The sequence below is a fragment of the Nanorana parkeri genome, unplaced genomic scaffold, assembly GCF_000935625.1.
Source record: "Nanorana parkeri isolate BGI_ZX_2015 unplaced genomic scaffold, ASM93562v1 scaffold18, whole genome shotgun sequence".
Classification (NCBI taxonomy): Eukaryota; Metazoa; Chordata; class Amphibia; order Anura; family Dicroglossidae; genus Nanorana; species Nanorana parkeri.
Window position 1 is genome coordinate 1,487,243 of NW_017306286.1, and position 23,876 is coordinate 1,511,118.

At 42.7% G+C, this 23,876-nt stretch overlaps 1 protein-coding gene across 1 annotated transcript in view; it reads left to right on the top strand.

Moving 5' to 3' along the window:
• Positions 1–23,876, top strand: part of MYO1H (myosin IH) — a 98,054-nt gene that overhangs the window by 41,256 nt on the left and 32,922 nt on the right. The window contains exons 12-19 of the mRNA XM_018560451.1: positions 222–327; positions 1,802–1,882; positions 3,991–4,082; positions 4,559–4,653; positions 9,677–9,723; positions 12,564–12,644; positions 17,178–17,283; positions 18,534–18,651. Coding sequence (XP_018415953.1) covers positions 222–327; positions 1,802–1,882; positions 3,991–4,082; positions 4,559–4,653; positions 9,677–9,723; positions 12,564–12,644; positions 17,178–17,283; positions 18,534–18,651 — 726 coding nt within the window. The remainder of the gene's footprint in view (positions 1–221; positions 328–1,801; positions 1,883–3,990; positions 4,083–4,558; positions 4,654–9,676; positions 9,724–12,563; positions 12,645–17,177; positions 17,284–18,533; positions 18,652–23,876) is intronic.

Genomic DNA, 23,876 nt, shown 5'->3' on the forward strand with positions numbered 1-23,876 from the left:
AAATAAATAGTCAAACTAAGAAAAAAATGCAATTGCATGCAATGTAATTTTCCCCAATGCAATGCTTACGTAATTTGCACACCCTCATAATATAATCAGCAAAGTCTGATGATTAAAATTATGTCACATTAGTGTGAATTTTCAAGTAACATAGCAGAATGCTGTTTTGAAAGTTTTTTTTATTTTCTAAGCAAACATTAATCATCTTTCTTTCTTTGTAGCTTTGAACAGTTTTGCATTAATTACTGTAATGAAAAACTTCAGCAACTCTTCATTTCTATGACACTCCAGGCAGAGCAAGAGGAATATGAGATAGAGGGAATTGAGGTACTGAAAATCATGTACTAATTTAGAGAAAAAAAGGTGGAACTAAAACTGGAACTGCTGTGCATAATATCCAATGAGCTTCTATCTTTATCTGGTTCAGTTAAACTTTAAAAAATGAAAGATAGAAGCTGATTGGTTATCATGCACAGCTGCTCCAGATTTTGTCTGCTCCATTCTTAGCAAATTCCCCTCAATATGTATGCTGGAGTTATCCAGAGATATTCTATCTGTCTCTCTCATGTCAGTTTTCTCATTTATTTTCTTCTGGATTATGATTTCTCTGGAAACATTCTCTTGCAGTATGCTATTGTGTGACATATGTGGTTCTGATTGAACCTTTAAAAGCAAAATTTAATTGAAAACCCACCTCCTCCCTTCTCCAGGTTGCCATCACAAAAACCCATTAACTCTTTCCTTACTTCCAGTTCTAATTACCCTATGACCCTAGCAATAATGGCAGAGTTCTGTTTTCTGTTCTGTTAAAGGAGAACTATGAAGAGTAAGGCTGGGCACACACCTTACAACCATCGCAAGACTTTTGTCTTGCGATGGTTGTAAGGTACTTAAAAAAACATACGATCTGCCTATCTTGCATAGGCAGATCGTACTTGCGATGATCACAAGCCGCGCCCCCTGAGGGGCGGGCTTCTGATGACCGCAATGCCGAACGGGCAGTGTGCGCTTGCGCACACCGGCCCGTCCGGCTTTTATCTTATGAACATGCTACAGACCCGCCAAACATCGTACGATGCTCGGCGGGTTTTGAAACATGTTCGTAAGTTTAAAGTCGTGCGACCTTACAGTAGTAGAGGTCGCACGGCTTCCACACACCTTACGATAATCGTACGATCGCGGGATTTCCCGCGATTATCGTACGATTATCGTAAGGTGTGTGGGGACCTTAAGAGAAGAACTGTTAAGAGAAGCAGTGATCCAATCACATGAGCAGTAATGTAATTTATATAGGCATTATATACAGAGACTAAGGGCCCATTCACACTATAGTGTTGTGCTAAACACGCAGGACTTAGCAATGCATGGTGCAATGGGGTGCCATTCAGAATTAATGACAATGCAACACACCAGTGCACCTAGTGTGTGGTACTGTGTGCAATAGTGTGTGCTAAATGCACAGATCCCACATGTTTAATGCAATGGTATGGTGTGGATGTGCCCTAAATAATGCCTGAATGTTTGCATGCACTCTCATGTTTACAATGTATTATATAATATACACAGAGAAGATAAATATACATGCATTGTTTAAAGTTGGGTGTAATGCAGATTTTGAGATGGTGCTTGCAGTGCCCAACTATGTGTATGCATGTATCTATCTGATCTGCAGGTAATTCATTGTACACAGTTAGTCTCCTAAGGAGATGAATAAAGTAAATACATATTTATTTATATCATTATTATTATTTTTATTATATTAATATAAACTCACAATATTGTATTTTTTTTTCCTGGTCAGTGGGAGCCAGTCCAATATTTTGACAACAAGATCATTTGTGATTTAATTGAAGAAAAATACAAAGGAATAATTGCTATAATGGTAAATTAGCATTTATTTATGTAACCAGTTTTTATTATTTTCAAAAGTAAAAGTAATACATTCTTGAAATTTTACAAATGTAGTATTACAAAAGGTATGTGCTTTCATTTTATAGGAAAGAATATGTAGGCTGCTACTGCTGACCTCTTCCTGGCTGTCATGCTGGTACAGTGGCTTCTGTACATTCAAAGGAACCAGTATACAGATCAGGAGCTCTGACTTCACTCTAACATTTATATCTACATGTTTGAAGAATTATTGAAGTCAAAGACAGCTAGGGAACTATTTTTCTTTAAAGGAGATTAGCAGAAGCATCTCTTAGTATAACTTTCTTCTGCCAATTTAGAGAATATGACACTATGCATTTAAGGTGTCCATTGGTGAATTAGCGCTTTCAGGAGTAAATGCAGGATTTCAGAGGGAGACTTTTTACGCATGACAAGTGCAGTACATGGGAATCCAAGTGACCCATTGCATCAAAGCCAACCCCATCTCCTAGTCCTAACACCCCTCTACCATGCACCCTGTTTTTAAAGCATTAAAGTATACATACCAACCTTATATTCAGGTGTATTCCACGCAGTTATATGACAAACCTGGTTTCTCTTCCTGATCCTCTTCAGCATTGTCAGTCTTCACTGCTGCATAGAATAGCGTACATGGTATGCCATGTGAGCAGTGTTCTTTGCAGCTATTTCTGTGAGCCAGGTGTCATAGTGAGTTACCCCCAGGGGGTGTGTCAATGACAGCTTGGGCTCACATCAGAAGAGGACTGGGAACTTTAGGGGGGGTTACAACCAACTGACCCTTAGCTATTGATGGCCATAAATGTGCACAGAAATCTAAATATACTTATCTGTCCAACCGCCCTTGTATTGAAAAGCTGCAGCACAGATGTATAATGTAAGTGTTTTCCCCTATTTATTTTTATATAAGGAATGAATACAGTTATTGCAAGTGCTAAAAGCTAAACTCCAGGTAAATACAGAATCTACCCTTGCATTGCCCGCCCCCTCATGTGCACAGCAGGATGGACTGTAGATAAAAGGCAGCAAGTTTGGAGTGTAAAAGAGCAGAGCTTATATAAAACTTTGTGAAAGAAATGCTGGGGCATGTGGTTCCACACAAAAAAATTATATGGCACTGCTAAAGTTGGGTTAATACCTGGGTGCACTCACATTACTTAAATGTAATCCATGAATTAGGGGCATTTGCGGGACTTGTAAAGGTAGAAAAAAATAAACTTTTGTATTTCAGAAAAGATACAGCTTACTAAAATGGCAGTTAATAAATAAATATAATTTTTTTTCCACCTTTACAAGTCTTGCAAGTGCCTCTATTGTTTGAATTACATTTATGTGATGTATACCCTGGAGGCTTAAAATGGCTGAGAAATAGTGTTTAAAGGAGAACTATGAGATGAGTGAGTTCCACTCACCTCATAGTCCTAAGCCGACCTGTGACAATGAGACTGTCACAGGTCGGCTCATTAGATCGGGAGGTGAGGGAACACATACCGGGTTCCCTCACCTCTCGATCCTGTCACGGCTCTCTGCCGTGACAGGGGGAGGGGCTGGATTCCCCTCTCCCCGCTCCGATCTGCCAGCGCTGACTGGCGGAACGGACGGGGGAGGGGGCGGGTACAGCTGGCTCTGCCTCTAGATAGGCAGAGCCAGCTGTCACTCACGCAGCTGGGCGGATCCCGTCATCTACGTCGGGATCCGCTCCAGGTGCGGCGTCTCAGTATACCGCGAGCTGTAGCTCGCGGTATACTGAGCTTAGGGTAACGGGAGGACGCTAGTTTGTGTCCTCCCGTTACCTTAAGGAGAACTATGGGGAAAAACACTGACCCCATAGTTCTCCTTTAACAAACTTTCTTTTTTTTTTGCTCACAGCAGGGAGTTTTAAAGCCAAAAAAATAAATACAGCTTGTGCTTTAAAGTTAGTGACACGATAAATAAGTATCACTTGAACTCCTCTCATACACCCTTGATTTTGATTAAAGACTCATGTCAGTACTACTAGGCAAGCCTTGACATAATATAGGTACAACTCGAATTTGCATAGTAGATTCTTTTCATGTATTTTGTCTTTTTTTCCTACTGCAGGATGAGGAGTGTTTGAGGCCTGGTGAAGCCACAGACCTTAGCTTTCTAGCAAAGTTAGAGGAGAAGGTTGGGGACCATCCTCATTTCTTAACGTAAGTGTCCATGTTGAGTTCCTCAAACCGATAGCTTTATTATATATTACATTTTACAAAGTAACAATAAATTAGTAAAAAAAATAAAACATACTAATAGTAAAGTAATAAAACATTTGTTGTGCTCAGAAGGAAATCACGCTGGGAATGGCCATATATCAGGAAGCAAAAAGTAGACTGCTTAGCCACAATAAACTCTTTTAGATATTCTCTATATGATAGCAAATCTTAACTTCTTTAAGTACAGATCTGTTTTAACTTTGTGTAATTCGAAATATAGCTACAGACATTGCAAGTGTTGTTCTGTGGCTACCTACTTCCCAAACTAATGACATAATTCAGCCTGGGTGGTAGGAATGTGGCTGATGTCAGCGGTGGCTGAGTGGCTAGCTATGTATAATTCCTGTACTGGGCACTGGGTAGTAAATGTATTTATGCCAAATTATTTTCCATATTATCTGCTATGTTATTTACAGCCGCAAGCTTGCAGGTCCTGGGACAAGGAGGTATATTGACTGGGTAGACTTCCAACTTATTCACTATGCAGGGGAGGTCACATACTGTGCTGTGGGTAAGTAAATATTTTAACAATCAACTAAAAAAAAAAAATATTTGCTGTGTTACCTTAAACATAAACAGATACTTGAAAGTTTGATCAAGGATCACATGCAATTGTTTTTGCTTAAAAATAATATTATAAGCAATGCCATTCTCCATTAATGGGGGGAGGGGGGTGTATTTTTTCTGCCTTAGCAGCGGGGGAGGGGCGGCTATTTGCATATGAATGAGCCGCTATATTTACATATGAATGGGCCGCGGCTTATTGATATGCAAATTGCCGCGACCCATTCATATGTTAATATCTCGGGACAGTGCAGGCTGCAGGAACAGCACCCGCAAGCTCCGGAAAGAGCACAAAGTAGAGAGGGCTGGGGGAGGAGGTGTTTCTCTGGCCTCCCCCACCAGCGCCCTCTAGTGTCTACTGTGTGGTAGTGCCGGCTCTGCTCGCTACCACACAGTAGACACTGCTCTGCAGAGTCGGCATAGCGGACCGGCCCTGGCTGCTGTGCGGGCCACATTACAAGGTCCGGCGGGCCGGATTCGGCCCGCGGGCCTTGTGTTTGCCACCCCTGGTATAGAGCATTCGATCTGTAATTGGGTAGAAAACTGGCTTAAAGACCGTATTCAGAGAGTGGTGATCAATGATTCATACTCTGAATGGTCTGAGGTTGTTAGTGGCGTCCCCCAAGGTTCAGTGTTGGGTCCCTTACTGTTTAAATTATTTATAAATTACATAGAATTGGGGATTACAAGTACTAGTTCTGTGTTTGCAGATGACACCAAGTTATGTAGTGGAATACAGTCCTTACAGGATGTCTCCAACTTACAAGCAGATCTGAATGCTCTGTGTAATTGGGCATCTATTTGGCAAATGAGGTTTAATGTTGATAAATGTAAAGTTCTGCACTTGGGGACTAAAAACATGCATGCGTCCTATACTCTAGGGGGAGTATGTTTGGGGGAGTCAATGATGGAGAAAGATCTGGGTGTTCCGTTAGATCATGAATAATAGCATGCAATGTCAAGCCGCAGTTTCTAAAGCAAGCAAAATACTTTCTTGTATTAAGAGGGGTATAGACTCCAGAGCTAGAGACATAATCCTGCCCCTGTACAAAGCATTAGTAAGGCCTCATCTGGAATATGCAGTTCAGTTTTGGGCACCAATTCACAAAAAGGATGTTGTGGAACTGGAGAAAGTGCAGTGAAGGGTGACTAAACTCATAAGAGGCATGAAGGAGCTCAGCTATGAGGAAAGATTAACTGCCCTGAATTTGTTCTCTCTGGAGCAGAGACGATTAAGTGGGGACATGATCACCATGTTTAATACATAAATGGTCCATATAGTGAGCTTAGAGCCAAATTATTCACTTTAAGGTCACTGCAAGGCAAAGGGGGCACTCTTTGCGTCTGGAGGAAAAGAGGTTTAACATTTGCATACGGAAAGGATTCTTCACAGTTAGAGCTGTGAAAATGTGGAATAGACTCCCCCAGGAGCTTGTTCTAGGTAGCTTGAATAATTGTTTTAAATAACATCTGGATGTATTCCTAAATGCACAGAATATTACTGGATATTGAGTTATTATAGATATATTAGGTGTGACGACATGGTGATCAGTTGTATGAGTTAAATGTGTATTGGTGTTGAGTTATGTTTTAGTGCTTTATACTGAGTAACCTGGTTATGGAAAGACTATCAGCACCATCCCTCGTTATCTTCCATTGTTCTCTGAGGGAGCTCAGAACAATGACATTCTGGCCAGGCTCCTGCTATGGCTGTCTGGAGCTCGTTAGCAGGGGAAGCCCTGTGGTGTTGAGCAGACCGATTGTCTGGGAGGGGAGGGTGGATGTGATGGGGTTATATTCTGATCTCATCACTTGCTGTATAAAAGTTTGTGCAGTCGCTCAATAAACCAGAGTTTGTTTCACCTACACTCGAGCCTCGACTAGTGACTGGGGAAACTGGGAGCTACAGATCAGCGGGTTTCGATATCTCCTGAGCAAGGAAAAAGACAGCGGCAGACATGCTCATCCTGAGTAGGGGGGTCCGTCACATTAGGCATCAGAGATTGTTGATCCAGGGAATATCCGATTGCCTTATGGGATCAGGAAGGAATTTTTTTCCCCTTTTGGAGCTAATTGAACCATGCATTAGAGGGGGTTTTTTTTGCCTTCCTCTGGATCAACAGGGGTTAACTGTGGGCATAGCGTTCTGTTTAAGCTTTTTTTTCAGATCTCGATAGGTTGAACTCGATGGACTTGTGTCTTTTTTCAACCCGACTCACTATGTAACTATGTAACAAAAATGGTAATGGGCAAACTTAAAGGAAAACTCCACCTTTGTAAAAATAAAAAATACTGCATATAAAATTGCGACACAAGCCATTACATAATTTAATGTTAATCCAAATTACCTTTCCATTGCAGTATAAAGTCTGTATTTTTCTAAAACTGTTACAAAAGTTAAATGCAATATGGCAACCTGGAGGCATTTAGTTCACCATTGGGGTACGGCATGCCCCCAGAATTGCCATTTCCTGATGGTGTGATTGGCTCACAAATTTCCCAGAAGTCTGCACTAAAATACCAGTAAATTTTTAGAGATCCCCTCCAATAGAAATTTTATTTTTGGTAAGATTGTCCTTAATGGTTAACTACTTCTGAGGGGATGCAGACACTTCAACTTTTCTCATTAGAACACTTAACGTACACCAGGTGGTTATAACGAATTAAACCCTTCCATTCAGGGATCAATATGAAAAAGACATAGTAAACCAAACAGCTTTTTATTCAGAACAGAAAAAGCTAGGAATCTGCTGAACCTGATATTTGTTAAAATCTTTGCAATGTACATTGATCACCCAGAGTGATTTTTTTTTCTCAACAAAAGTGGCGCTTTTCTTTAAACCAGAACTCCAGAAAATATTATTATTAACCCGTGCAGTGGGGCTACCCTCGCACTGCAGGGGTTAAATGCTTGTTTTGGTCTGGGGAGGAAAATAACAAAATTATACTCACCCGATCCTCGGATTCGCTGGCTGACAGCACTTCCTCCAGCCTATCTCCTCCTCCGCTCCAGCGATGTGTATAGAACAGTTGACTCAGGGACCTTAGACTGCTGCAGTGGATGGGGAGTATGACGTACCTGCTTGGAGACCGAATAGGTGAGGAGGTTCCCCTTGCGCCTCTTGTACTACACCCCTGGGGATGGAGACAGGGAGTGAGTGGACAGAGAGTAGCGTGAGTGCCAATGAGTGTGAGGACACCGTGCCGGGTAACAGTTCGGAAACTGGGTCCAGAAGCAGGTCACACGGAACCAAAGTCAAGACAGGAATCATAGACGAGCACAGGGCAAGCCAAGGGTCAAAATCAGCCGGGCAATGAGGTACCAAGGCAGAAGGCAAAGACAGAGTTCGATAACAGGCCAAAGTCAAGAGGCAGGCAGCAATCACAGGAGAGTTCGAGAAGCAATCCGGGTCAGACACAGGAAACACGGAACAGGTAGCAGAATCACCAGATACTAGTTGCAGACCATTCAGCACATGTTAGCAGGGCAGTCTCGTTTATATATAGGCCAGTCTATCAATGGAAGTTACATCACATCCAGTGCACCGGCCAGTTAACGCGTCTTCCTGCACGCGTTTCATTGCATGCGCCTGCACACTAGCGCATGTTTCCTCGCAATACGAAGAATGGGACATGTGCATGTGTGGAATCTCTAGCGTGACCAAATGCTGCCTTACAGCAAGGGAGGCTCCAGGGACTGGTCTAAGACTAAGCCAGCCCGGAGGATCTGTTAAATATAACTTTGTTATTTTCCTCCCTAGACCAAAACAAGCAGTTAACCCCACAGTGCGGGGGCAGCCCCACTGCAAGGGGTTAATAATAACTTGCCCCGGAGTACTTTTTTAGGGTGTATTTCCACCTTTGCAGCCAAATTGGGATAACACTCGTTTTATACTTGTCACATATTCCCTTTCACAGAGCATATCTTTGAAACAATATTTAAAAATTGTTACTTGTTTTTACTTTTCTGACAACTCCTAAACTGAAGTTTATCCATTCTCTGTAATTTCAAGGCGGGAGATTAAAGAGGGCTGAGGTGCTAATGTTTACCAAAATTTACAGTCTGTACTGTGCTGGCAGATCTCATTATCAGTTGTAAACAAAGCACTGATAAAACTATAACAAAGGGTTAAAGATCAAGAAGCATTGTATGTTAATAAGAGAAAATACAGTCTGTTACCCTTAGGAACATACCTAATATATGGGCTGGATTTCAGCCGGTTCCTGATGAATTGGCCAAAATTTGCACAGTGGGTGCCACTGTCGGCACCCGTCCACCCTTGATCAGTTGATGGAAGGCGCTGGTTGGAAAATTCCCGGACGAACGAAGCTTGCAGCCAATCATCTGCAAGCTCTGTTTGGGTATTCGGGAATGCAATGAAAACAGCAGGGGATTCCTCGATCAACATTTGTAAGCATTGATGGAGGAATCTGTTTTTTTCGTTTACTCTGCGGGTTGAACGGAAAAAATAAAAACGTGTATACCCGACTTTAGCCACAAACTGTTCAGAGTAACTTGCAGTCTGGCCAAAGGCCTCTTTTAAAGAAACAGCTATGGTAAGAAATATTTAAAATATATATATTTTAGGTATGCTGTGTGAATGGGAACACATAACAAACATATAGTGGGGGTTTAACTAAATTTAACTGCCAAAGTGGCAATACACTTAAACAATAAACAGTAATTCATCAGGTCTCTTTTTCAACCAGATTGTTTGTAGGAATAGGGGATTTTTTTTTTAAAGGGCAGCAAGTGACAAGAGCAGGTCATGATCAGGGCAAGCAAATGCCCCACAAGTGCCCACATGCTGGGTATTTGATAATTTAAGCTATAAGCAGCAGAGTCTCCTTAGAGCATAGCATGTGATTTCGGGCTCCTTTTGTTGATGTGGTAGGGAGGTAGTAGTGATTTTGATGATTTCACTTTCAGATTTGCAGCTCTAACACAGCATTTTGAATCACTTGTTTAGGTTTTTTGGAGAAGAATAATGACCTTTTGTACAGGAACCTTAAAGAGGTACGTTACATTTAAAACATTTTTTTTAAACTTGTCTATGCATTATGAATTATCATGCCAGTCCGCCAACATAGTCATTTTTCAGTTTTGGTTAGATGCTGGAAGGTGAATCACTCACCACCTTCCTAGATCTCTTAAAGGCCTTGATGGAGACATCTCAGCATCTGATTTATTGACCGTACATAACAGGACACAGGGTTGTAATTCTTGAATATATGAGTTATGCAGCTATTTCCAGGTGATTGGACAGCCTTGTATAACGCCTATCTCAGTTTTTTTTAGTGTCCTTAGATGATGGATGCTTTCTCTCTGCTATGAGTGAAGCACATCTTTTTTTTTTGCCACTTTTTAAGACTAGCGAGTTTTCCTATGCTGCTCAGTAGCTATCTGGTTTTCTCCTCAGCAGAGCCTTGGCCAACCATACCTGGACTCTCATTGGAAGAAAGATGCAGGGCTGGCCTGTAATATGCCACTCTGAGACTTGGTTAATCAGGGCTACCTGCTACCATATTTACTAGCTACACAGCATCTGTGCAGTCTCCCTCTGCGGTTTCTCTACTGTGCATGTGACCACCATTTTTCTTCTCCTGGTGTGTGATGAGCTGGCCACATGCTGCTACCAATGCTGCGACTTTACATACTACCAGAGAAGCCAGATTTCTAAAAACTGCTGCACTGGGTCACCGATTCTGCCTACAGTGTTGGGACACTAAGCACCACCCTCCACAGTAGTAGTAGTACTGGGGATTCCTTTTAGGCAATGGTGAATCATAGACATGGGGAGGTATGGGTGGCAGCCTCTGGGTCCTCACAGCTTCTCAACACTTTTGGGAAGGGTTCTGTCCTCTTTGGGGATACTGTTTCTGCTAGCTCTATGCTCTGCTCCTTCTCTTCGTCTCAGGGTCCTCCTTAGCACCATCAAATGCAAGCTCCTCCACCCTGCTGTTCAGAGAGGAGTTTCCTTCAGTAATTGCAGACTTTATGAGGAAAATGTCTGAACTATTGCAGTTCTCAGAGTGCAGGGTGGAAGCAGGCCCCCTTCTGCATTTGCAGAAGCGGAAGATGAGAAGGAAGGGGCTTCTTCCAGTTCTGCGGGTGTCTCCTGACATCTCTGCCAAGCTCAAGGACACTATTTCTGTACTTCTGGATGTGGTGTGTAATTGTTTACAATAAGAGCCATCTATGTTGGCCTTGCCAAAGATCACTAGTCTGGGTTCTTTAAACATACCCAATCCTGCCAAAACCTTCCTTGTATTTGCACTTCCTATGGATTAAATGCTTTGACATGTGACTTGAATGCATGCCGTTTACTGGAGACCTGTTTGGAGAATCCTTAGATACTTATATCAAGGAAGTTATGAGGACAAGAGCACCTTCTTTCCTCAGAAGAAGAAGTACAAGCCTCCGGTGGTAAAATCCTCTGCTCCCTCCTTCAAGAAGGTATTCTTTTATCCCTCCTGAGCCTCAGGATCCAAATTCAGGCCTGGCTTTCAGTTCTGTCATAATTCCTGGCCCACTAAATCTAGTAACAAGTCCTTTTCATTATGAAGGGATGCCCCCACTTTCTGGGCAAACAGATTTTCTCACTGTCTAGGTCAGCTTCTTTTTCAGGGGTTCATAGTCCCTGTACCAGAGGCAGAACATTTATGTTTAACTGATTGATCCTTTAAAGTGATTACATATTTAGCTGAACCACTGCTGCCACCAGACAGCAGGCACATCCAGGATCCTTCTTGCCAATACAGTTTCCTTTTCAGTGGCCCAGGTAACAATATTTTGGGTTCTTCTGATAGACAAATATTGACACAGCTATCAACAGTCAACAGCCTGTTCCCTCTCACTAATAAGGCTCACTATTTGCCAGTATGGCCCATTACAGTAATTGCCAGTAGTACGTCTCAGGAGGCAGGGGGAATAGTCATACTTTTGACCCAGGATGTTGGGTCATACTAGAACAGTATGGGAATTGGGGCAGCCCAGGCTGCTGAACAGAAAAAATTACTTTGTCGCTTTAGATTTTTTTTAGGTGGAGCTGAAGTATTAAAATACGCTGAACAGTCTTTTTTCCCTTACAAAAAAAGATGGTCTGCCTATTGCTCCTTCTTTGCAAGCTGCAATCCTTTATGCTGTGCATCATCTTTTGTGTTTTATAAATTTTTGCCTATGTTTGTTATATTTTTACAGTACCATATAATTACTTACTAAAACAATATATTGTAAAACGTGTTTTTTTTTTTACTTTTCAAAGTATTTTATTGATTTTAACAATTTCAAAAAAAAAAAGAACGTAACATTGTTACATAAATGGTTACAGAACATGTATGGTAGTTGCATAATGTAACATTTGACTTCACGTCAAGGCAAACAAGCAGGTATTGGCTATTGAGTGAACTGACCACCTGTTGGGCCAACATAAAGAGGAAAATTGCTATACGCTTGTCAGATGGACGTATTTAAACTGAGAGAGATCAAGAGGATCAATAGGTGAACAAGGAGAAGTAGAGCTAAGAGAAGGGAACAGTGAATGAGAGGGGGAGGGGAAGAGTGGGGGTGGGATGAGCGCAACCTTCAATTTTTCGGTTGGAGATTCTGAACAGGGTTATGCCAGATTGAGTAGGTCCAATATCACAGGGTTAACAGTTGCCTATCAAACGACGGGGGGAGGAAGTGACAGATCCATGGGTTCCAGATTTTTTCGAATTTAGGCATGCAATCTAGTAGGCGGGCCGAAAGCTTTTCATTATAGAACGTCCAATTAATTTTATTTTTAACTTCTGAAATGGATAGGTATTGTGACAACCAGGCTCGTAAAACTTGTTAATAGAATCTTTACCTTTTAGGTGGTTATTAAATCCAAAAATTATATCCTAAGGGATTGTTTTCATGCATCAGAACTGGACAACAGAAAGCGCCCTGAGACTGTAAGTGTACGAAACATAATCACCTGCAAATAACCTATTCCGATTACACTAAGGAGAGAATTGATGATGATTGAAATGATTGTTGCCTCTCTCCCCTTCCTTATGTAATTTAAATAAATGTAAAATGTTCCACTTATTCTGCCAACCAAAATAATGTATTTTACAATGCGGAAAAAGAAAATGTGTCATTTTTTAGTATGACACATTGCAGGCAACGTGTCATATTATTTTTGCTTGTCTATTTGTAAAAAAAAAAAAAATCAAGGCAACTGGACTTGCTGTATTTTTGCATTTTGCTGGTCATTCGACTTACTTTCTCAATTCTGAAACGTCTTCAGGAAAAATACAGCAAGTCCAGTTGTCTTGATTTATTTCTACAGACATACCATGACCTAGATGAATGAGAACCTTCACAGACATATACCCTGGTCTGTTATGCTGAAGCCCAAAGTAGATTTGTAAGCATAAAGTAAAAATATTAAAACATCAAGAATTTACAACTCAGCATCCAATATTGGGACACTCCTCCAAATCATTAGATTCAGGTGATCCATGAAATTTCCTTGCTACTAAATATTCCACGGTCAACTGTTAGTGGTATTATAACACACTGGAAGCAACTGGGAACAGCAGCAACTCAGCCACAAAGTGGTAGGCCACCTAAAATGACAGAGCGGGGTCAGCACATGCTGAAGCACACAGTGCGCAGAAGTCGCCAACTGTCTGCAGAGTCAATAGCTACAGACCTCCACATTTCGTGTGGCCTTCAGATTGGCACAACAACAGTGCGTAGAGAGCTCCATGGAATGGGTTTCCATGGCCGAGCAGCTGCATCCAAGCCTCACATCACCACGTGCAATGCAAAGCGTCAGATGCAGTGGTGTAAAGCACGCCGCCACTGAACTCTAGAGAAGTGGAGATGTGTTCTCTGGAGTGACGAATCGCGCTTCTCTGTCTGGCAATCCGATGGACGTTTCTGGGTTTGGCGGTTGCCAGGAGAACGGTACTTGCCTGACTGCATTGTGCCAAGTGTAAAGTTTGGTGGACGGGGGATTATGGTGGGGGGTTGTTTTTCAGGGGTTGGGCTTGGCTCCTTAGTTCCAGTGAAGGGAACTCTGAAGGCATCAGCATACCAAGACATTTTTGACAATTTCATGCTCCCAACTTTTTGGGAACAATTTGGGGATGGCCCCTTCCTGTTCCAACATGACTGCGCACCAGTGCACAAAGCAAGGTCCATAAAGACATGGATGAGCGAGTTTGGAGTGGAGGAACTTGACTGGCCTGCACAGAGTCCTGACTACAACCCGATAGAGTCCTGACCTCAACCCGATAGAACACCTTTGGGATGATTTAGAGCGGAGGCTGCAAGCCAGGCTTTCTTGTCTAACATCAGTACCTGACCTCACAAATGCGCTTCGGGAAGAATGGTCAAACATTCCCATAGACACACTCCTAAACCTTGTGGACAGCCTTGAAGAGTTGAAGCTGTTATAGTGGCAAAGGGTGGGCCAACTCAATATTGAACCCTACGGACTAAGACTGGGATGCCATTAAAGTTCATGTGCGTGTCCCAATACTTTTGGTAATATAGTGTGTAGAGGCCCACACTTGTTAAATTCTTCTTTTTTTTTAATGTTTAGTTCCTCATTTTCTAGTGGGTCCCCGCAGTGCTCTCCCCCCACCCCCTGCATGGGTGCCTCCATCAGTTAAGCTGCTGCTGTGAAGAAGACAAAAATAGGCACTTAATCCATGCAGTGCAGGATTAATGCCACTGCAGGGGTACTTTTTTGTTTGCCCAGGGTCGGCTTAAAGTATGTAATGAACTGAGGAAAACTGTAAATTTGAAATTAACATATAATGGTGTGTGTGTCTTATAAAAAAAGACACAGTCTCTTAACTGAAAACTTGGGGACAGGCTTACTTGCTAAAGCAGTGCAAAGAATAATAACGATAATTTAACACATTCAGTATTCAATAGCAAAATATCCGGTTTTATTATACTGCAATGAGCTCGTCTAAGGGATAGCTTTTAAGTGAGTTGCTGGTTGAAATGGGTTCCTGTACTTTACACACTCTCATTACTCTTTGCTCTACCTTCTTAAAGTGATATTTAAGTCAAAGCTTTTTCAAATGCTAATTAAATCACTTACAATGATGCTGCTCCTTGATATTTAAAAGATTTAGAGGGCTATTCACAAAAGAGCCAATGGATCCAGCTGTAGCTTCGGCTGATCAATTCGGCTCACTTCGGCCACTGGAGCCCTTCGGTTCAGTCGAACCAAAGGGCTGCTGTACAGGCTATTCACTATAGCCCATACAGCAGCTGAAGGCAGGCGAACGGCTCAGCCAAAGTGGGACGTATGGTCTGCCGAAGCAGACCCTCCGCCCAGTAAACAGCAGCTGGGCGGAGCCATCCGAGATATCTTGGCTGGCTCCGTCCAGTTGTTGTGCTGTAATGACAGATCATTGTCCTCCCCCAAGTGACCTGGGGACGCTGATCTGCCGGCTCCACTCAGTTGTTTTTATTTGGCCAGGACCTGCTAGAACAGGGGTGCCCAATAGGCTGATCGTGATCTACCAGTCGATCGCGTAGTGATCACTGGTAGATCGCGATGTCCTGTCCTCCCGCCATGGGGCTTCTCCTCTGGATCCCCGCTGCTCTCCCCCATCTGTATGCAGCCGAGATCCGAGGAGAAGTGATGGAACCGCTGCAGCCGGCGGCGGAGGAGAAAGCTGCTGCACAGAACTAAGGCCGAGCGGTGAGGAGAGAGAGAGAGACGCTCGGCCAGGATCTGACAGCCGGCGCCTCTCTCTCTCCTCACCGCTCGTCCTTAGTTTTGTGACAGCGGCTCCCTCATCCACTGCCCCACGGCTAAAGTGCTTATTTCACTTCTCCTCGGATCCCCCACTGCCTCTGCCCGGGAGAGCAGCGGGATACCAGAGGAAAAGCTGAGCCCACGTGTGCGTGGCCGAGCGGCGGAGGATCGGTACATATCAGTGATATGTTCGGATCCTCTGTGCAGGACAAACACTGGAGCAATCAGCTGATCACTCCAGTGTTAGGCTTTGGCTATGCCCACAGTGCTCATGCGGCTGCTGGCTAAATGTGTCAGACGCCGCAGACGGAAAGGGGCCGGACACCTCTCCCCATGTGCAACGTCAGCCACACGAGCACCGCGGCAGGACAGGATGTCGGGGCCTCTAGGACGCACTGGAATGCAAGCCGGCCGACTCCCTGCGTTCAGGGGCGTGAGGGAGTGTGGGGTTGTATTGAAGTCAATGGCACCGCAGCCATGCCCCCTGCCCACAGTGCCTGCATTCCGGTCCAGTGCGATCTGCAAAAATAGTGCTTGCAGCATTTTGAATGCAGGTGTTTTTTCGTTGGTAAATCTCATTGAACTCATCATTTGTAAAGTAGATCTCCAGGCGAAAAATTGTGGGCACCCCTGTGCTAAAGAATCTGGCAGGTGCCGGGCAAAAGTAAACAGTTGATGTCACCGCTAGCTCTGCCCAATTGTTTATATTTTGCCGGCATCTGTCAGATTCTTCATTCTGCGGTGGGAGTTTATCGCGTTCAGGTAGGCAGGCGTCTGTGTTTTTAAATTATTTATTACTTAATTTTTTTTTTATTTTGTCGAGTCGTCATCATCGTGGACAACACTGGATGTCGTGATTGACCCTGGATTACATCGGTGGATCCATTTTTGTGGGAGGTAGCAAGCAGAATAGCTGAGCCGAATGCCGCTTGGCGGCACTTGGCTATTCACTCACTGCCGTTCGGCCCCTATGAGAATAGGGGCGAACGGCAGCAAGTGAGCTGCTGGAGCTTTGGCTCAGCCAATCCAACATCTGGAACTCCTTCTGCACTTTGTTGGCTCAGCCAACATGCAGAGCATATTCAGCTGACCAAAGGCAGCCGATGTACGGCTAATTTTAGCCAATATATGGCTGAAATCAGCCGTACAGGGCTGAAGTGAATAGCCAAACTGCAGCTTTGTGAATAACTGTCTTAGTTTCCTACGGAATCAGACGGTCCCCTGAGCACTGGCCCCGATATCCTGTTTTAGGATATCCTGTTTCCTTTCCCTTGTAGAGTGCAATGGAGCCACCTTTGTGTGTGTTAGTAAGCTTTGTGTGCCTCCAGATACACACAGCCCCCACTCCTTCTTCCTCCTCCCGTTTCCATGCTAGTAGATAGACGGCTGCTGGAGACGGCTCTGTACCTTGTGATCTTGTACTAGACAGGAAGTTTGGGAAACCGAGGTGAGAGAGTTGGAGCCAGCTTTTTGGAAACATGATGACTGTAAATGCTTGGGTAAATATGTAAAGAAATACTCTTCTGGGCAATGTATATTTGTTTGATCTGCCTTCATTTTTGAAAAAAAGTTTGAGTGTGTAATACTGCTTTAAATAAGCCTGTATATACAGTATATAACATGCAACACAAACTAATTTTCTATACATTAGGTTACAGTGTGTTTATTATCTGTAAATACATTATGGAAATAATGTTCTTTCCCATCCTTTCAGGTAACCACTCAGTTTAAAAATAGCTTGTCAAGCCTTATAGAAATTTTGATGTCCAAGGAACCAGCTTACATTAGATGTATCAAACCAAATAATGACAAACAGCCAGGTAAGAAGATAATTTTAAAAAATGGAGCAGTGTTACACCAGAGGGTTTCTTCAATAAAACAGCACAAGGAGCAGTGATGATGAGCAAAAGCAATAGCCCATGGCAGCAATTCAGGTTTCAGATATATGTAGCTCGCGGTATACTGAGCTTTGGGTGACCGGAGGACGCTAGTTTGTGTCCTCCCGTTACCCTTAGGAGAACTATGGGGAAAAGCCCTAATCCCATAGTTCTCCTTTAAGAAGGACTTGGTGGTTAACTACCGTATATAAAAGGCAACAGAAAGTTCTATCAGTATGAGTAAGGAGTAGTGGTCACTGGTTTTAACAGTTAGTAAGTTGTTAGTGAGTTTTAGGAGGGCAATAAGAGGACTTTGCCACCACACACTGTGTCTTGCTGTGTACCCACAATCTACTTCCCTCCATTGTCCCTATTGTACCCTCTGATCTCAGATGCTCTCCTATTTACAGTTTTGAGTAACTTTGATTTTCACCGTTTCACAAGGCACAATTTAAAATTTACATACAGTATATTTATTATTTTTTTAACTCAATACAGTTTTATCTTTTAGATATATTAGGAATTTTGTAAGTTATGCTGTTTTGTTGTGTGCTGCTAATATTGTGTGGTGCAATCATCACTTTCATACATGTGTGCACCCGATGTGCATGTTTGCATTTGTGTGTATTTGGGGACTGGGGGCTTTAATTCTTTTTTTACTCTATATTATTAAACTTGATTTTTTTTTTTTATTGCTATTACAAGGGGAGTACAATATAACAATATATGTTTACAATATAACATTTCACATGTCGGCCATATTGAGTGGGGCACGTGAGATTAATAACGTGCTGGATTAGTGTGATCCTAGTTCATTTTATTACTTCATTGCTGTGCTGTATGTGTGTAGGCCAATGTAGTTGGATCTGTATGTGCGTTATAATTAATCAAAATGAATCGATTAAACATTTTTTTGATTAATCGAACACCAAAATTTTAATCAGTAACAGTCCTAAAATAAACATGAGAATGCCTAAACATTTGTAATTGCAACACTTTTCTGCATGAAGTGGTGCATTATCTGACAGAAATGCAGGGGTGCCAATATTTTTGCCCATGAGTGTATATAATATAATAAATGTTTATATTAGTTGTATGTTCTGTTTGATTTCTTCTTATTTATGTTAATTATGTTAAAAACTCTTTACTGATTGTAAAACACTGTTATATAAATGTTTTCTTGCATACCACAGGAAAGTTTGACGATATGTTGGCTCGTCACCAAGTGAAATACCTAGGTTTAATGGAGTATTTAAGAGTCAGAAGAGCAGGATTTGCCTACCGTAGAAAGTATGAGAACTTCCTCCAGAGGTAATTCTCTACACTGGAAACACTGATGTATTTAAACTGATGTATTCTTCTAAAGCAGGGGTTGGCATCCTTGGCACGCCTGTTGTTCTGAAACTACAAATCCCATTGTACCTTGACCTCTGGAAGTCATGCCTGTGGCTGTTAGGGTCTTGCAATACCTTATGGGACATGGAGTCCCACAATAGCTGGAGTGCCGAGGTTGCCTACCCTTGTTGCAATGTATTTAATAAACATTATACATTATATACTACTACTATTTATTGGTAAGCAGCTAGTTTAGAATCATCACATAAATATATAACTTCACTTATGGATGTTATCTTTTGTAAAGATGTGTTTACCTTTGCTTTTGGTTATATATACTTTGATAGTGGTCTGGTCATGATCAAGTAAATCTGTCACCAACCTGTGCAGTTCAAACTAAGCATTAAATAAAACAATGCAAGAGCAGAAGCAAATCCAGAGATATACATTATAATGAATTATTGGGGTTTTTTTTCTCTAAAAGTAAAGTTTGAGCTTACCCCATCCAGCCTCCCAATTGGTTATTGGGGCTGCCCATACATAAAACCTTTAGCTGCATAATCCTATATTTATGGGTGTAGTTAGTGTTTTTGTATGTGGTTTATACTAAAGGAAACCCTTAGTGCATTTTTGCATCATATGTTCAGTTTAAATTGGTGGTAAGTGTCAAACCAACTGACTGCCCAACCAAATGTCTTCTACTGTTAGAGTCTCTTAACCCCTTCATGACTGAGCTAGTTTTCAGGTTCTGTTCATAAATGACTGACACACTTTTTACATTTGTGCTGTGTGATTCTTCCACAGCAGTAATATACTTTCTTACTAAATGTACCCACACATATTATATATAGTTTTTTAGAGGACAGATAGGGCTATATAATTATATCACATATGTGTACCTAACCCCTCACTTAGTTTGAATAAAATAAAAAAATGGTGGAAAAAACTAGAAGAAAACACTTTTTTCACAAGTTTTGATTATTATAATTTTTTTTAGAATTTTTTATATTAATTATAGTATAAAAAATATATTCATATATCATTTTTATTTTCCTAATTTTGTTTTACACTTTATTAAAATTTTTTACACTTTGTAAAAAAATAAACTTTTTTTTTCTTGTCAGTTTATATCAAGCAGTCAGATTCTGCTTGATAAATTAACTTTTTTAAAAAAAATTTTTGGCTATTAGGCTGATCCAAACTTAGGAACAGCTAATAATAACCTTAGAGACTGATCCTGACTTTAGTCAGATTCAGATCTCACTAAAAGCTCTTTGATCGTGCCTAGACGATCAGAACTGATACATTTCACTCAAAAGATATACATTGTATCTTTTGAGTGAAATGTATCTAAACATCGGGCTCTCGAGCTGTCAAAACAAATAGCAGAGAGGTGAGTCACTGCTACCTCTCTGCTATTTTCAGCTGTCAAATACGGGATCGCAAATTGCGGTCCTGTATTTGTATGTAACGGCTTCATTCTTTCATCAATGAAAGGAAGAAGCTTTTACAAAAAGCTTAATTATTTCATTAATCAATGCCTCAATACGGAGGCATTCATTAATGTCTGGTAACTGCTGAGAATCAGCTGTTACCAGCATTACAAAGCCTGATATAACTCGTCATGTACAGTGTACGTGGCCAGTCATATAGGCACAGAGTGCCGGGACGTACACTGTACGTCTCCCGTCACGAAGGGGTTTATAAGCTCAACACACACATGTTGAAATCTGACCATACAATATCCTTTAGATCTATCAACAACTGTGTAGTTCAAGGGCCTACATGATTGGATGCAAATTGAATAGAAAATTTAGGTAGGTCCTCATATTGCATATTTTGGTAAATCTAAAGAAGATTGTACAAAGATTGTACACTCAGATAGTACATTGTACACCAGGGCCGCCATCAGAGGGGTACGGCTGATACTCATGTAAGGGGGCCCGGGCAGCCTGGGGGGTCCGCCCGGGACCCTTACATGAGTATCGGACGACTGTGACAGGCGAGGAGGCTGTCAAGCCTTAGCAGCGCCAGACTCCCAGCATTGCCAATCCAGTGGCATTGGAGCAAGCTGGGGCCCCATCGGCGCAGCCGCTCTACTGAACTCGGACCGGCCAGAAGTGACATCACGTCACTTCCGACCAGTCCGGCGGCAGGGGAGGCCAAGGGAGCAGGTAAGAGGAGCTGGGAGATAGATGCAGCCCTGACCAGACCACCTGAGACCCCTGCAGAGCCCACCATAGAGAGTATCAGATGGGCTGTGCAGCATCTATGGTGGGCTCTGCAGGGTCACTCTCAGGTATGTGTGGGGTATCAGGTGGGTCCTGTGTCCAGCTCGTCGCTAAGCCCTGCATCCAGCAGGTCACTAAACTCTGAGTCCAGCAGGTCACTAAGCCCTGAGTCCAGCGGGTCACTAAGGCCTGCGTCCATTGTTTAGATGTGCGTCCATTCCTTCACTTAGGCCTGCGTCCACTGCGTCACTAAGACCAGAGTCCAGCGGGTCGCTAAGCACTGTGTCCAGCGGGTTGCTAAGCCCTGCGTCCAGCGGGTTGCTAAGCCCTGCATCCAGCAGGTCGCTAAGCCCTGCGTCCAGCAGGTCGCTAAGCCCTGCGTCCAGCGGGTCACTAAGCCAAGAGTCCAGCCGGTCACTAAGCCCAGAGTCCAGCGGGTCGCTAAGCCCAGAGTCCAGTGGGTCGCTAATCCCTGAGTCAAATTCATATACTGCTCGGCATTGCTGTATAAATGTATTGCTGGGATTTGTAGTCCCCCTACAGCTGGTGCCATTGTGCATTAGAGTGTAAGCTCCTCTGGCGCAGAGACTGATGTAACTGGCTCAGTGTTCTCTGTACAGCACTGCAGTATATGTCAGAGCTATATAGATAATAATAGTGTGTGACTGGCTCAGTGTGTTGGCAGTGTGTGTGTGTGTGTGGGGGGGGGGGGGGGGGCAGCCTAAAGCCGTGTAAGGGGACCCCAAAATTTCTGATGGCTGCCCTGTTTTACACTGTAGCATGTATCATAGAATTTCTCACTTACCTGTAGAATCCTTTTCTTGGAGTACAGTACAGGACACTGATAATCAGGATGGATGGGTTATATAGCTGTACTTTCAGCTGACTGGACACGGGCCAGAGCAGTTTGAATCATATATAACTCCTACCCCCACCACAGACCCTCAGTTATTTGCAAGCAATAGACCAATAGAGGACTAAAGGAAAAGGTGGCATCAAGATAGACCCTTAACACCCTTGCCACATGCAAACTGTGTAATGATTCTTTCCTAAAATTCTGTGGTTCCATAAAAAAGGAGGGCAACACAATATCCTGATTAATGTGAAAAGACAAAATCACCTTAGGTGGGAAAGACTGTTTAGGCCTTAAAACCAAATCAAGAACTTTTTCTTGATGCATGACCAAAAAGAGTTCCTTACAGGGCAGGATTGCTAGCTCAGAGACTCTCCTGGCCGAGGTAATAGCAACCAGGAACACAACTTTACAAGTAATATCCTCTAAAGCTACAGTATGCTTTCGAGAGGCTCATACAAAGGCTTCTGCAAAAAAGAAAGCAACAAATTAAGTTCCCATGGAGATACAGGAGGACATCTAGGATAAGCAAATGTGAGCAACTCCCTGTATGAAGGCCTTTACTAGAAAATTAGAAGCCAAAGGTTCATGAAAAAGAATAGTTATGATTGAAATCTTGCCTCACACTCAATCGCACTCAAAGCTCACCTCTGATCCCACTATGATTGGAGAAACTAAGACCTGGCTCTCTGAGAAAATTCTAGGATTCAACTCCTTATCTTGCACCAAGCATCGTATGCTAGCCATGCTTGGTAAAATACTTTATAACACAAAGGCTTCTTTGCTTGTAACAAGGTAAGGGAATGAAATCTTCTGATAAGCCCCTTTCTCTTAAGACCTGGGCTTCAACAGCCATGCCATCAAAGCCAGCTACTGTACCCTAAGACAGAAGATCCGGTCGATAGACAGAGAATATCCATGCTCCATGCTCTTCTAGGCCAACTGGGAGCCGCTAGAATTACTAGAATCCCTTCTAGAGCTATCCTGCGAAGGAGACAGGGCAGAATCATCAAAGGAGGAATGGCATAGATTAGACAGAACTGATCCCATGGCGGTAATAGAGCATCCACTACAAGAGCCTTTGGATCCCTGAATTTGGATACAACCTGTCCAGCTTCTTGTTGAGCCTGCTGCTAGAAGATCCACGTCCAGTGTACCCCACCGTCGACAAATCTGCTGAGATACCTCCTGATTTAAGGACCAGTCCCTCTGATCTAGTTACTGTCGCCTGAGGAAGTCTGCCTGACAATTCTCCACTCTGGGAATGAAAAAAGCTGACAGAATCAGGACATGAGACTCTGCCCATCTTAGAATTGTCACTGTCTCCTTTTGAGCATAACTGCTTGTGCACATTAGAGCCACAGTGTTGTCAGATTGTACTCTCATTGGTTGCCCCTGAAGATGACAGGGCCGTGACAGAGAACAAGATGCATTGCCCTCATCTTTAGGGTGTTGATCAGCAAAATTGACTCTTCCGTACTCCACATTCCTTGAACTGAGAGATTCCCCCCAACCAGAGAGACTGCATCTGTACTTAGGATCATACATTAAACTGGCCAAGAAACATTTCCTAACCTGGCTGGACTGATCATCCACCAGTTTGAAGACATTCTTGGGGATGGAGGACTTTTTTGTGTGTTATTTTTACCCTAAAACCGGCCCATGGAAGCGATCTTGCTGCAGGCCCCACATGCCTTAAGTCGCTGGCAACGGGAATAATAGAAGGACATTCTCTAACCCCATCTATTAACACTGCAATAGTATTATATAATTTTTGTGACAAACATTCTCCAATTCAGAAGAAGCACTTCCTTCCAACTTCTCACCACCCTCATCCTGGTTGGGAAACATCCTCATTCAACTAGGATTCAGAGGGAACTGGAGAAGGGGGACTGCACTTATGCCCCCTATATGAGCAGACGCTTACAACATGGCAAAAATCTGACCCATGAAAACCTACACTGAGGCCGCAAAATCATCCATACTAAGGCAGGAAGAATGAGACCCAGCTAATAAAGAAGCAAATGCAACAGAGGGTAAGGAATTAAAAGGTGGACTAACAGGCACACCATCCACCACTGAGTCCTCAGGGGAACCAACAGGTAACTCACTATGCC